This window comes from Dendrobates tinctorius, unplaced genomic scaffold (assembly GCF_039654945.1).
Source record: "Dendrobates tinctorius isolate UK_male_01 unplaced genomic scaffold, ASM3965494v1 ptg000032l, whole genome shotgun sequence".
Taxonomy (NCBI): domain Eukaryota; kingdom Metazoa; phylum Chordata; class Amphibia; order Anura; family Dendrobatidae; genus Dendrobates; species Dendrobates tinctorius.
The window spans coordinates 10820594-10835065 of NW_027361700.1; the positions used below are offsets into that span (position 1 = coordinate 10820594).

At 43.3% G+C, this 14472-nt stretch overlaps 1 protein-coding gene across 7 annotated transcripts in view; it reads right to left on the reverse strand.

Moving 5' to 3' along the window:
• The window catches only part of LOC141086401 (embryonic polyadenylate-binding protein), a 243232-nt gene that overhangs the window by 2056 nt on the left and 226704 nt on the right, over positions 1–14472 (reverse strand). For all 7 annotated transcript variants that reach the window (XM_073572389.1, XM_073572388.1, XM_073572392.1 and 4 more), the window contains 2 exons: positions 6226–6319; positions 84–214 (listed from right to left, as the gene is read on the reverse strand). In XM_073572389.1, the coding sequence (XP_073428490.1) occupies positions 84–214; positions 6226–6319 (225 nt within the window). The remainder of the gene's footprint in view (positions 1–83; positions 215–6225; positions 6320–14472) is intronic.

A 14472-nucleotide genomic window follows, 5' to 3' on the forward strand; every position in this document is an offset into this window, starting at 1 on the left:
TGAAAGTATGAAAAGCATGTTCATGCCATTTAATGACTTATTAGCAATGCCACTTGACAGCAAATGTTTCACTTTTAAAATACCTTTGTTTGAAGAGACTCCGGAGACTCCAGCATATGTAACAGCTCGGAGTTGTCTATTTCCAACAACATGCCTGTTATTTTTCCAGCAAGTGATGAATTCATACTATGTATTAGAGGATAAATCCGTTCACCTAGAAATATTACCAGAGTTAATAACGTAATACAGTGAGAGAAAATGCTCCTCCGTTATTACTCAAAAACATCAGAACTAGATATCCCAGCATTTAACCAAATACAGACATTTGATCAGTGCAGAGCTCAATAGCTTCTAAAGACATATATATGGTGGTCAGCAGGAGCAGCCCCCCACTGCAGCGTTACGGAGGCCACGTCCCCTTCTCACACTGTGACCTTCATGCACTCATGAATATCTATAGTGTCATAGAAACATATGGAATTACATACAATTCCAAGAAACAATATAAGCCAGCATCAGCATTATATCCAATTAATAAAAAATACAATAAAATTACATTTTTCATTGATCTCTATTAGAGCAAATGTCCCCAGTGTTTGTATCCAAAATACCTCCTTTTCCAGGAGTTGCCTTGTGCCTCTCTTTTATAATACTCTTTTCCACTATTTACCATTGCAAAACGCTCACATTGTGTTTTTTTTAGTCACACTTCTCTTTTGATCAATTCTCCCTTTCTGCATATTTGCTTTATATTATAGTTGATCTATGTTGATATTATTGGTCTAGTTTGATCTACATTAAGACAGACCGCATGGACAATTCAATTGCTGAACATTTTTAGTGTTGAATGTATAATAACTCAATACATATTTTGTTCCCTTTTAATAGATTAAGAATGTTATTACCTTTAATAATTAAATAGCCAATTTAAAGAAGCTCTTCCAGGAAGATTTTTTCTCCATTGTATAAATGTGCGTGTAATGTAAGAGCCATGACTTATTTTTCCGTCAATAACGCCATATGATAGGCTTGTTTTTTGAGGGACGGACTGTACTTTTGAATGACACTATTCATTCTACAAGTAAAAGAAATGGAAAGATGGGGTTAATTCTGCTAAGCCAGTAGATAGGATGGAGGATAAAGTTGTATCCAGAAATGCGGGTTATTTATCAACATGTTTTGAAGTTACAAACTTCAACAGGACAAGGCACACCATGGTTAGTCCCCATGAAGATCGTAACTTCGAAACATGTTGACAAACCGTATTTCTCGATACTGTTTTATCCTCCATCTTTGATCTACTGGCTGCACAGAATTAACCCTTTCTTTACATTTCAGTTGCTTTTAGGCTAGTTTCACACTAGCGCCGCTAAGCCCCGCCCCTGCTGCGCCTCCGCCGGTAGCTCCGCCTACCGGCGCAAGATGCTGCATGTGTCCTGCGTCCCCTATCTTTATCACTGGGGGCGCAGGCCGTGCGCAGTATGCGTTTGGCGGCACATGCGCCTTTTTGATGGTGCGCCGAGCGCAACCAAACTGCAGCAGGTTGCGTTTGGCACAGGTCGGCGCACCGTTAAAAAGGACGCATGCGCCGCCAAACGCATACTGCGCACGGCCTGCGCCCCCAGTGATAAAGATAGGGGACGCAGGACGCATGCAGCGTCATGCGCCGGTAGGCGGCCGTGCGCAGGCCGTCGCTGCGCTCAAAAGCGCTAGTGTGAAACTAGCCTTAGTTGTGGGTCTGCAGCAGCATTGTACTTATTTAGTGGTTGTGGTCAAGCAACCATACCACGCGAGTACCACGGTCTTTGGTCTCCTAAATGTAACGTGGATAAAACACTATTGCTCTTGTTGTTATTTCTGTTTTTTCGCACCGTCATTTATTCTATCACATAATGTACTGTAAAACGTGAAAACATTCCAAGCGCACTGAAACTGCAAAAAAAAAAAAAAAAAAAAAAATGCAATTTCACTATTTTGGGGGAGTTTTTTTTTTTTTTTTTTATCATGTTCACTATGGTATGTTATATGGTAAAAGTGACCTGGCAATATGAGTCTCCATGTCAGTACGAGTACATAAATAAAGGCGTCTAAAGAAACTATGGGGCCTCATAGCAGAAGTTTCAATGTACTGGCAATGAATACTCATTTCTCTTATAGCACGCACAGTCACAGCCACGGGTGCCCGCTCATCAATGTAATGAATAATTCACCTCTATCCACTCCCATAGGCGTAGAGAGAGGTGAATATTCATTCACTTAATAAGCGGGGACAAGTGATCGCTCGGCCGCAGGAGCTGCTGGCATTGGAACAAGATGCTGCAAGGGTGCGCAGGAAGGCAAGTAGGATTTTTTTTATGCTTTTCTCACGGGGGCCACACATACAAGGATAGGAATGAGGAGCCATGCATGCAAAGAACAGGATGAAAAGCCATGCATGCAAATATAGAGATAAGGAGCCATGCATACCAGGATGGGAATAATGAGCCATGCAGACAAGGATGGAGATAAGGTGCCATGCAGACAAGAATGGGAATAAGGAGCCATGCAGACAAGGATGGAGATAAGGAGCCATGCAGACAAGGGTGGGGATAAGGAGCCATGCAGACAAGGGTGGGGATAAGGAGCCATGCAGACAAGGGTGGGAATAAGGAGCCATGCAGACAAGGGTGGGAATAAGGAGCCATGCAGACAAGGATGGGAATAAGGAGCCATGCAGACAAGGATGGGAATAAGGAGCCATGCAAACAAGGATGGGAATAAGGAGCCATGCAGACAAGGGTGGGAATAAGGAGCCATGCAGACAAGGATGGGAATAAGGATCCATGCAGACAAGGATAGGAATAAGGAGCCATGCAGACCAGGATGGGAATAAGGAGCCATGCAGACCAGGATGGGAATAAGGAGCCATGCAAACAAAGATGGGAATAAGGAGCCATGCAAACAAAGATGGGAATAAGGAGCCATGCAAACAAGGATGGGAATAAGGAGCCATGCAAACAAGGATGGGAATAAGGAGCCATGCAAACAAGGATGGGAATAAGGAGCCATGCAAACAAGGATGGGAATAAAGAGCCATTCAGACAAGGATGGGAATAAGGAGCCATGCAGACAAGGATGGGGATAAGGAGCCATGCAGACAAGGATGGGAATAAGGAGCCATGCAGACAAGGATGGGAATAAGGAGCCATGCAGACAAGGGTGGGAATAAGGAGCCATGCAGACAAGGGTGGGAATAAGGAGCCATGCATACCAGGATGGGAATAATGAGCCATGCAGACAAGGATGGAGATAAGGTGCCATGCAGACAAGGATGGGAATAAGGAGCCATGCAGACAAGGATTTGAATAAAGAGCCATTCAGACAAGGATGGGGATAAGGAGCCATGCAGACAAGGATGGGAATAAGGAGCCATGCAGACAAGGATGGGGATAAGGAGCCATGCAGACAAGGATGGGAATAAGGAGCCATGCAGACAAGGGTGGGAATAAGGAGCCATGCAGACAAGGGTGGGAATAAGGAGCCATGCATACCAGGATGGGAATAATGAGCCATGCAGACAAGGATGGAGATAAGGTGCCATGCAGACAAGAATGGGAATAAGGAGCCATGCAGACAAGGATGGAGATAAGGAGCCATGCAGACAAGGATGGAGATAAGGAGCCATGCAGACAAGGGTGGGGATAAGGAGCCATGCAGACAAGGGTGGGAATAAGGAGCCATGCAGACAAGGATGGGAATAAGGAGCCATGCAGACAAGGATGGGAATAAGGAGCCATGCAGACAAGGGTGGGAATAAGGAGCCATGCAGACAAGGATGGGAATAAGGATCCATGCAGACAAGGATAGGAATAAGGAGCCATGCAGACCAGGATGGGAATAAGGAGCCATGCAAACAAAGATGGGAATAAGGAGCCATGCAAACAAAGATGGGAATAAGGAGCCATGCAAACAAGGATGGGAATAAGGAGCCATGCAAACAAGGATGGGAATAAGGAGCCATGCAGACAAGGATTTGAATAAAGAGCCATTCAGACAAGGATGGGGATAAGGAGCCATGCAGACAAGGATGGGAATAAGGAGCCATGCAGACAAGGATTGGGATAAGGAGCCATGCAGACAAGGATGGGAATAAGGAGCCATGCAGACAAGGGTGGGACTAAGGAGCCATGCAGACAAGGGTGGGACTAAGGAGCCATGCAGACAAGGGTGGGAATAAGGAGCCATGCAGACAAGGGTGGGAATAAGGAGCCATGCAGACAAGGATGGGAATAAGGAGCCATGCAGACAAGGATGAGGAGCCATGCAGACAAGGGTGGGAATAAGGAGCCATGCAGACAAGGGTGGGAATAAGGAGCCATGCAGACAAGGATGGGAATAAGGAGCCATGCAGACAAGGATAGGAATAAGGAGCCATGCACACAAGGATGGGAATAAGGAGCCATACAGACAAGGGTGGGAATAAGGCAAAATTAGGTGCCTTGGCCTATACTCGGGTCGGCTTATACACGAGTATATATGGGTAGGTTCTTACACATGTTCACTTTTCTAAGCCTTATGTCTAGTAATATTTTTAGCAACATTATAGAACTGTCTCCAACAATACACCTCTGAGGGACATTTTCTTTTGCCAAATGTTTTATTTTATTTTTTTTTTTTTTTAACACTAATATGGTTCTGTTTTCTTACCAGGATTCTGAAATTTACAATCATGTTCCTATTGTTTATAATAAAGTAAATACTTTAACAATCCAATTACTATATTTTTTGGACAAGACAATGCACTTTTTAGGCTGGTTTCACATTTGCGTTTTTTTTCGCGGTAATTTAGCGCTAAATAGCGCATGCGTTTTTTTTCCTATACTTTGCATGGGATGCGCTTATGTGCGCATACACATGCGTTTGTACGCGTTTTACCGCGCATGCGTTTTTTTGCGGTATGCGCTCGGGCGCACAAAATGCAACTTGTTGCATTTTTTGTGCGTCCGATTTGCCTCAAAAAAACACATGCGCGCGCAATGCGTTTTTTTACAGCAAGACACCCATTATAAGTCTATGGTGAGCATATGTGCGCATTGGCATGCTTATGTATGCGTTTTTTTGCACATGCGTTTTTTTTTTTACCATTAGTTTAGACAATGGAATTTAGGGGTTTGGGTAAAGTTAGGGTTAGTTAAGGGGGTTTAGGGTTAGGGTCAGGGTTAGGGTCAGGGTTAAGTATGGTTTGGTTAAGGGTTAGGGTTAGGGTTAAGTATGGTTTGGTTAAGGGTTAGGGTCAGGGTTAGGGTTAAGGTCAGGGTTAGGGTTAAGTATGGTTTGGTTAAGGGTTAGGGTCAGGGTTAGGGTTAAGTATGGTTTGGTTAAGGGTTAGGGTCAGGGTTAGGGTTAAGTATGGTTTGGTTAAGGGTTAGGGTCAGGGTTAGGGTTAAGTATGGTTTGGTTAAGGGTTAGGGTCAGGGTTAGGGTTAAGTATGGTTTGGTTAAGGGTTAGGGTCAGGGTTAGGGTTAAGTATGGTTTGGTTAAGGGTTAGGGTCAGGGTTAGGGTTAGTTAGGGTTTGGGTTAGGGTTAAGTATGGTTTGGTTAAGGGTTAGGGTCAGGGTTAAGTATGGTTTGGTTAAGGGTTAGGGTCAGGGTTAGGGTTAAGTATGGTTTGGTTAAGGGTTAGGGTTAAGGTTAGTTAGGGTTTGGGTTAGGGTTAAGTATGGTTTGGTTAAGGGTTAGGGTCAGGGTTAAGTATGGTTTGGTTAAGGGTTAGGGTTAGTAAAGTCATGGTTTGGGTTAGTGTGAGGGGCCACCTAATGTTGGAAAAAAACGCAAACGCGGTAAAAACGCACTAAAAACGCATACAAACGCATAAAAACGCTGCGTTTTTTCATGCATGCTCATAAAAATGCTTGAAAAAAACGCAGCAGTTGTATGCTTTTGTATGCGTTTTTCAATGCGTTTTTTTGCGGGAAAAACGCGCTGCAAAAAAAAGCAAGTGTGAAACAGGCCTTAGCAAGAAAAAAATCTTCCTAAAAAGTGTGTGTATCTTATAGTCTGGAGACAGATCCCTAAGATAAAAATCCAACGATCATAGTGTGTTTTTGGGTCTGAAAGACATTTTTAGAAATAACAGGAATGAAATACTATAAATTTATAAAAAAAAAAGAATAGGAATTTGATACTAAGGATTTATTTATATATAAAATGGGGGATGTGATACTAAAGATTCAATGACAAGTACCAAGCATTTGTTTTTGCTCTTGTGGTGGGGCAGCTGCTAACATAGATGCAGTGAGAGGCTCCTGTCCTTGCATTCGTACAGCTGGCTCCATGACCTGTAAAAAGACAAAAAAACTACCAGTTTTTACAGCGCTCACCAAGTCATATTAAGAACATTATTTTTTTTTTGTGGTTATGATTACAGAGTTAAATTTATATGGTTCAATTTTTTTTCAACGTCAGCACATAAAAAAAGTACCCAGAACATTTATTTATCCCAACCAAACAGGATTTAAGAGCCTATTTTGTGGGCTGATTTTTAATTATTATTGAGGTAATTTGGGGTTGTGTTTTTTGAGAGGTGGAATGAACTAGAGATTAGCTTTTTGTAACTTACTGGTAAAAGAAAGCCTTTTCTCAAAGTATGCATTGGGGAACACAGGACTTCAGGAAATAGTGTCTACCCACCTGGTGGTAGAAACTAATTAAAGTGTTTGCTCCTCCCAGAAGTTATAGCCCTTCTGGTCAATTAATTTAGTAGCAGTAGGAGAGGCAATAATACATAAAAACCAAGTGAAATGAGGAGACTGTTGATAACTATAGAAAAAACAATTGCCGTTGGTAGGTGCGTTGTCTCCCAATTCACGATACAAGAAAAGGCTTTCACCATTGGGGAACACAGGTGCCATTGGGAGAACACAAGACCTTGCAATCTACTAAAGCAGTCCCTAGAGTAAAGCAACAATGCCGTAAAGTGGCAAGTCTATTTAGCTGACACTGATGTAGGATGCAAACTTTGCACCATGTAAAATTTTTCGAAAGTATGAAGTGACAACCACATGGCCGTTTTGAACTCCAGTAGATAAGAGGCTTTGTGATGACACTTCCACTGCCCCAGTAGAATGGATAGTCATGAAGAAAGGTGGCAACTTGCCCTACAAATGGAAGGCCTCGCTTACAGCTGACCAGATCTAATGAACTATGATGACTATGTTAACAGAACCTGTAAGAATGGTGAGGGTTTTTTGGCCCATTATTTTTTTCCCTTTTGTCTGTTTTGTGAGAAAACGGAAACAGCATGTCAAGTTGTTTGTTTAGTAAAAACAATAGATCAAAAACTGAGTGCTTGAAAAAGGCAGATTGATAGAAGTGGAGAGGCAATGTGCAGACTACATAATACAAATGAAGGAACATTTCCATGATATGTGAAGGAAAGTGAAAATGAGAAGGGGACTCAATAATAAAATATGAGGATATCGGGATGAAAACTACCTTACTCTGGTGACAAACCGTGAACAGGAATTTCGAAGACCAATTTTGACACCCGCTTGATGGATAATGGCCATGAGAAAACTTATAAGAGTGCAGTTATAAGCCGATAGTATGTAGGGATTTTAGGTTGGTGGTAAAGAGCGACTATGTAAGCCCCTCCTTACAAGACGTAGCACCATGGATAACTTACAAATTAGTGGACAGAGAACAAAATAGTGTGCCAATATTTGTCCGCAGAGCTAGTACAAACAAGTCCAAATGCAGGCCGGCTGTGCGCTTCCAAATTCTGTCGCAAATGTGGGGGCGATAGTCATGACCTTGCCTTAAAGAGTAACTAAACTTTCATTATGTTTTTATAATTTTGTCCAGCAGGTAAAGTTAAGAAACTTTGTAGTTGTTAAAGCTGCACTGTTAAATGAAGTGTAGCTAAATTTGCAAGAGGGAGAAATATTTTGACGAAAAAAGTCACCATGGGACGTAAGCCAGGAAATACTCATCCCACATGAGTAAGTCTGGTGCAATAAGGGTCACTGATATGCTCTCAGTTTTGACATACTGAAAAACTGCGGAAAGATAGGAAGTGGGTGGTATATTACAGCAGTTCAAACTGGTTATAAGGAATAATTAGGGTATGTGCACACGATTCGGCTGCGGATCCGCAGTGGATTTGGCCCTGCGGATCTGGAGCAGTTTCTGCTGCGTTGTACAGTACCTTTATCTTCAGTGGAAAATAAAAAACGAAGTGCACACGCTGCTGAATTTTCCGCAAGGATTTGCTGCGGTTTTAAATCCGCAGCATATCACTTTTGTGCGGAATCCGCAGCGGTTTGACACCTGCTCCATTACAAGGTGTCAAAACGCAGGGGAAAACAGCAGGCTAATCCACACTAAATCCGCAGGTAAAACGCAGGTCATTTGACCTGCAGATTAAGCCAAATCTGCTCGGAAAAATCCGCATCGTGTGCACACACCCTTAGTATCCATTGACTAACTCTGGGATTCTAAGACCTGGACACATATCTAGACAACTTGTGCAGAGTCTGGAGGCCCTGAAGTTGATTTCCAGAGGGCAATATCTGGGGAGCAGAGTTAGGGTACCGTTACACTTAGCGATGCACCAGCGATCCCGACAACGATATGGATCGCTGGTGCATCGCTAAGTGGTCGCTAGTGAGCTGCCACACAGGCAGATCTCACCAGCGACATAGCAGGGGTCGGGGGTCGCTACTTACCTGTCAGACGCGGCGATCCTGACGTCCTCCAGCCCGCATCCACGCGTTGCTCGTCGGCGCCACAGTAAGCGCCCGACGAGAAATGATCCAGGACGTTCTCGCGCGACCAGCGATAGCCAGCGGGGGAGCCGGTCGGAGGTATCAGACATAGCAATATCGCTAGCAATATCGCTGCTACGTCACAAAATCGGTGACGTTACAGCGATATCGCTATGTGTAACGGGGGCTTTAGGCAAACACCTAGGATGTATAGTGACAATTCTTCTGAGAAAGTCTGCAACTGTCTACACCTGGAACATGAACACATGATGGGAGAGTTGTGATGTGTTGGTCGATAACAGGATTTTGGTAGATTCCAATATTGCTGCTGTACTTCGGGTTGTGACCTGGTGAGGTGATTCAGGTATGTGTCAGTTGTTACAAAGCCCGTCAAAACTCTGACTAGTGGACCCGTCAAAAGATGAATTATGTCCCTCAAATTTCAGGAAATTAAAAGGAAGTTGAGGGGGTCCAGATTTCTTGGACTCTGTTCTTTTAAGACTCCATCCATGTGGAGTAGACTGGAGTTCATTCAGCACTGAAGTGAAAGGAAGGAATTTTTGAATTTAGAATGGACTGCTAGAAGAGTACATGTGAATTTGAGAATATGAAATCTCTTCCACTGATGACACCATGAAACCCAGAACTCGCACGCAATGCTAGATTTAGATTTTGCTAAGGCCATCAAGGAAGAAGATGTACTGCTAGAGGGTCTGAAATTTTTCTGACAATAGGAAAATTGTGGACAGATTGCTGTCGATGCCCATGTCCACAAAGATTATACTCTGCAAGGATAAAGAACTTGGGGGGGATTGATCCAACCTACGCGGGTTAGCATTCCTGGAATGTTGTGAATATTTTATTTTTTTGTCAGCTCTAGATGGTCCTTTGACCATTATTATTATAAATACAGGTTATAAATACCGGTTGTCTTTAAGTGCAAGGAATGAAAAACTGATATTGGACTGTAGCTCTCACTCAAAAGGTGGGAAGACTAAGTGCACAAGGAGATGAGGGGAAAGAAGCTCAAATGCTAGGGAAAGGGGGAGTGGAATAGCAGTCTGCCTACCCTACCATTCCTATATTGGTTCCACACCAAATCGCTGAGCATGAAACCCAAGTCCTCTAGATCCCTAGAGCTAGGCCCTGAACAGGGAATGGGGGGAAGCACTGGTCAGCCCCCACTGTACACTAAAGACAAGAAGAGAGACAAACAAGAGGGAAAAAACTTAGATTGACCGGACTTCAGAGAGGCAACATCAAACGTCCTTCAAGAGCACCAGAGAGGAGATAAGCTGACTGCTATAGTTTCAAGGCTTCACAAGGGAAAATGTGAATATCACCAGAGGCTCCCTGAAGCAGACAGAGTCTATAAACACCCAGGTCCAGGTGTGTCAATTAGAGCCGGAGGGAGGTTGCCATTGGGTCTAAAAGTCAGAAGTATTATGAAGGCGTCTGCAATTGCCAAACGCAGAGACCTTCTACAGACAGATGCAGAGAGACTGTCTGTTGCATCTGACACAGCCTTGACAGTAGCCATGGTAAATGTGTGTCTTACAAAATTGTAATGACTTCAACCGATCGTATGTTATGGAGTTTGGCAAATATGGACAATAAGGTACACTGTGCTGTTTCGCTACTCATCTGCAAAGGTTTTCTGTCATTAAAAGGATGTATGCCTAATGTTATATGTCTTAATGTCTTAATTCATTCATCTACCATATATGGATATGATGGTAGTGCATATGTTGTACTTTGCTGCAGTCTACTGGCTACTGTTATATGTTGTTCATGTATTATAGCTGTGATCTCCCATAATGCGCCTCTCTGGGCAACTCCTATCTTGTTTCCTCACATCCTTTCTTTCTGGTAAGTGCCATCTTGGCAGCACGTGCATCAGGACTGAAGAAAGGATTCTTCTGTTACCTCTCTCCTCTACCCTCCATATTCTACCTCATCATCCTCCCTCATCTCAGCAAGGTAATGTGAATAAAATAAGTTAAAATTCATTACTTTAACTTATTAGGGCCTCTCCCCTCTGTCAATCCCTGCACTGGCTCCCCATTACCCAATGACTCCAGTTCAAAACCCTAACCATGACATACAAAGCCATCCACAACCTGAGTCCTCCATACATCTGTGACCTCGTCTCCCGGTACTTACCTGCACGCAACCTCCGATCCTCACAAGATCTACTTCTCTACTCTCCTATGTGCTCTTCCCACAATCGCATATAAGATTTCTTCCGCGCATCCCCCCTACTCTGGAACTCTCTACCACAACATATCAGACTCTTGCCTACAATGGAAACCTTCAAAAAGAACCTGAAGACCTACCTCTTCCGACAAGCCTACAACCTGCAGTAACCACCGATCCACCAAACCGCTGCATGACTAGCTCTACCCTCGCCTACTGTATCCTCACCCATCCCTTGTAGATTGTGAGCCCTCGCGGGCAGGGTCCTCTTTCATCCTGTACCAGTCATGACTTGTTTTAAGATTACTGTACTTGTATGTATTATGTATACCCCTCCTCACATGTAAAGCGCCATGGAAAAAATGGTGCTATAATAATAATTACTGCATCATCCTTCCTGGATTTACCAAGAGCAGCTGGTTAAGCATGGGAAAAGAGTAGCCAGCAATTATCTGCCATTGCTTGTACAGAGATCCTTCCTCAAATCCCTCAGAGACATCTAATTTAGGTACATCGGTGGCAAAATAGTAACAGAACTATGTCCCACAGTGTCTGTGTGCATATGCACTGTCTGCTAGCAAGTCTATAACCATCCGCCATCTTAGCTAAGGCATGTCCACAAAAAGCTCTATGGATTCCTCTGTGAGGCAAGGGCATCATGTTCATGACACCACAGATGCACAAGGAGCAGAGTCTACGCTTACTGCAGAATATGGCGTACGTCACAAATGTTTAACCAAGCCAACAAAGGTCAGAGAACTAAGACAACTAGAAATGAGTTCCGTGACAACCTATATGACTGATGGGGCAGAGTTGATCACTATTCAGCCAGATCTTCTGCGCTCTAATAGTAACGTAGCATATTTAGCCACCACTTTGAATCATTTATCTGCTGCCTATGATCGCTTCCAGAGACTGTCTGCAAAGTACATGGACACAATACCACAGCGGAGCTAGTTGAAAGAGCCTTCTACAAGAAAAGACTGCATTAGTGTGAGATGCTCAGGATAAGGCAGAACTCTGCATAGCACACCTCCAGGAAGTTAGGCAACATCGTACAACGTGGACCAAAATCACATCTCGATCTTCCAGATTATCTCACCCTAGGAAGTCAACACTGTCTGACAAGCTACTGGAAATTTGTGCAACTACAGAGGAAGCTAAAGTTAGAAGCGCCTTTGCTAGGAAGGAAGCAGATGTAAGCCCAAGAAATTAGATGTAAGCCCAATTAAAAAAGGCAGGAAGCAGAGATGAAAGCCCAAAGAAACAAGATGGAGGTCTAATTAAAAATACTCAAGCAGAAAGGGAAGAAGCAACAGCCGTCGCTAAACTGAAAGTCCTCGAACAAGCACTAGGATAAGATGCTGATATGGACTGCTTCATTCCAGGAGAAGTGGAAGACCCAGCTGATCGCACTACTGAGTACATGCTAAAACATTTACAATCTGTACTAATGCCACCTTCAATTTACCATATCAACGCACCCGCAAGGCAAGGGATGTTGCCGCCTGCCACTGGTACGCTTAACCCTCATGCCGCATCATTTTATCCTGATATGTCACAGTCATAACCAAGAACTTACATTCCCCAGGGTTACCACTAGTTAATCTTGCAACTATGACAGGGAGATCAGACATGTGTGACTTTGACAGACATGATTCAAAGGGAGTTAATAAAAATGAGTCTTAAAGTTTGAAATCCTGCAGAGAACTATATAGCCTGGAAGACGACCTTTCAAGCAGTAATCCAAGACCTTAACCTCAGCGCCAAAGAACAACTGTGGTTTTGTTTGTTAACTAGTTAGACCCCGAATCATTGGAGCGTATCAAGACAATAAGAACAGTTCATGTGGAACATTCAGAAGCAGGTCTTATTGCAGCATGGTAAAGACTGAAAATAACCTACAGCAGCTCAAAAGTCATAGAATGTGCCTTATTTAAGGGACTGAAAACCTTCCCAAAGATAACGAACAACGACAACCGGGAACTTTAAGAATTAAGTGACCTGCTAAAGGAAATAAAATTGGCAAAATTAGACCCACATCTTTCAGGACTGACTTACCTTGACACTGCTCATGGAGTGAATCTAGTAGTGCCCAGGTTGCCATACAGCATACAGGAAAAATGGGCAGATCACGGCTCAAGGTAAAAAAAAAAAAAAAAAAGAGCATGTGTCTTTTCCCCCTTTTTCAAGTTCGTCAAGCTTGCAAGAACGTCGATCCCAGCTTCGACTTCACTGAACTACCATCATCTACAAGGTATGATAACATTAACACTAAACGTTAAAAGACATAGTATCTATGAGAAAGACCGACAAAAGGCCTCACCCACTCGCAGACTGTCGTTGACTCAGGGCAAAGGCTTTGCAGGAGCGAAGAGATACTCTCAAGGAGCTCAGGAAATGTTATACGTGTTGCGTTGCTATGGACTGTAAGGCTGTTATTAAGTGCACTGAATGCAGAAATGAAACACTTGACGTCTATCCATCTCATACCAGTTCCACACAATTCACAACCTTCTGTAGCATCCAACCCTGCTCAAAAGCATGGCAGTGAGTCACAAGTTCCTGATCTAAATGCAACCGCCATTTACTCCTCATGAATTGAAGTATGTGGGGAAGGGATAGTCCTAAATTATATCTGGTCAGGTTTATTCAGTAGAACAACTCAACAAGGCCTCCAGAATGTATGCCATAATAGATGAGCAAAGTAACAAGTCTCTAGCAAAGCCCAAACTCTTTGAGATCTTCAAAACAAAGGGATAAGCGGCTCCATACACAGTCAACTGTTATGAATGGGAAACCGAGGAGGAAAAAAAGACAAGCTAAGTCTCAGAAAATCAGAGAAGTTGGTAACTATGCAGACTGCAGATCCCTGATCTTACCCGCAACAACTATCAGCAGTCGTGGAGCGTTCCTACGTTGGTCCTAGATGCCTAGTCACAACTGGAGAACTACATAAGCCTAAAGCAGGGAAAGAGGAAAACTGCCCCAGAGCAGACCCCAAAGGAAAGACAGCCCCCCACATGTATTGACGGGGAAACAAGATGAAAATACAAACAAAGGCAGGAAAATAGGCTGAGCAAACGATGGGGCCCGGCTAACTAAAAAGGACAGAAAAGGAAAGACACAGTCTGCAATCTGCCAAAAAAACCTACAAAAATATTGTCCAACACTTCTGATAGCAAAATTAACCCTGAAGTCACTAGACTTCTAAACCTAAATCAGCACTCTGAAATATTCTGAGACAGAGCAAAAAAGAGGCCAATCTAATAAGGGACAAAAAGCAGATTGGCAAATACTGATTAATAGGAGAGGAATTTCAGCATAACCCCAGCAGGGGCAGGCTGATTACAAAAAAAAACAGAATTGACCAACAAGCGCAAGTATGAACATTAGCAAAAAAACAAACAACTTGAGAAGACTGGAAGAGAGCTGAAGTCCAGGACCTGAGAAGCAGACTGAATCACCAGCACCCGGATAGGGCGTCAGCTGTCTTATATCCAGTCTGATACTCCAGAGATCCAATTGTT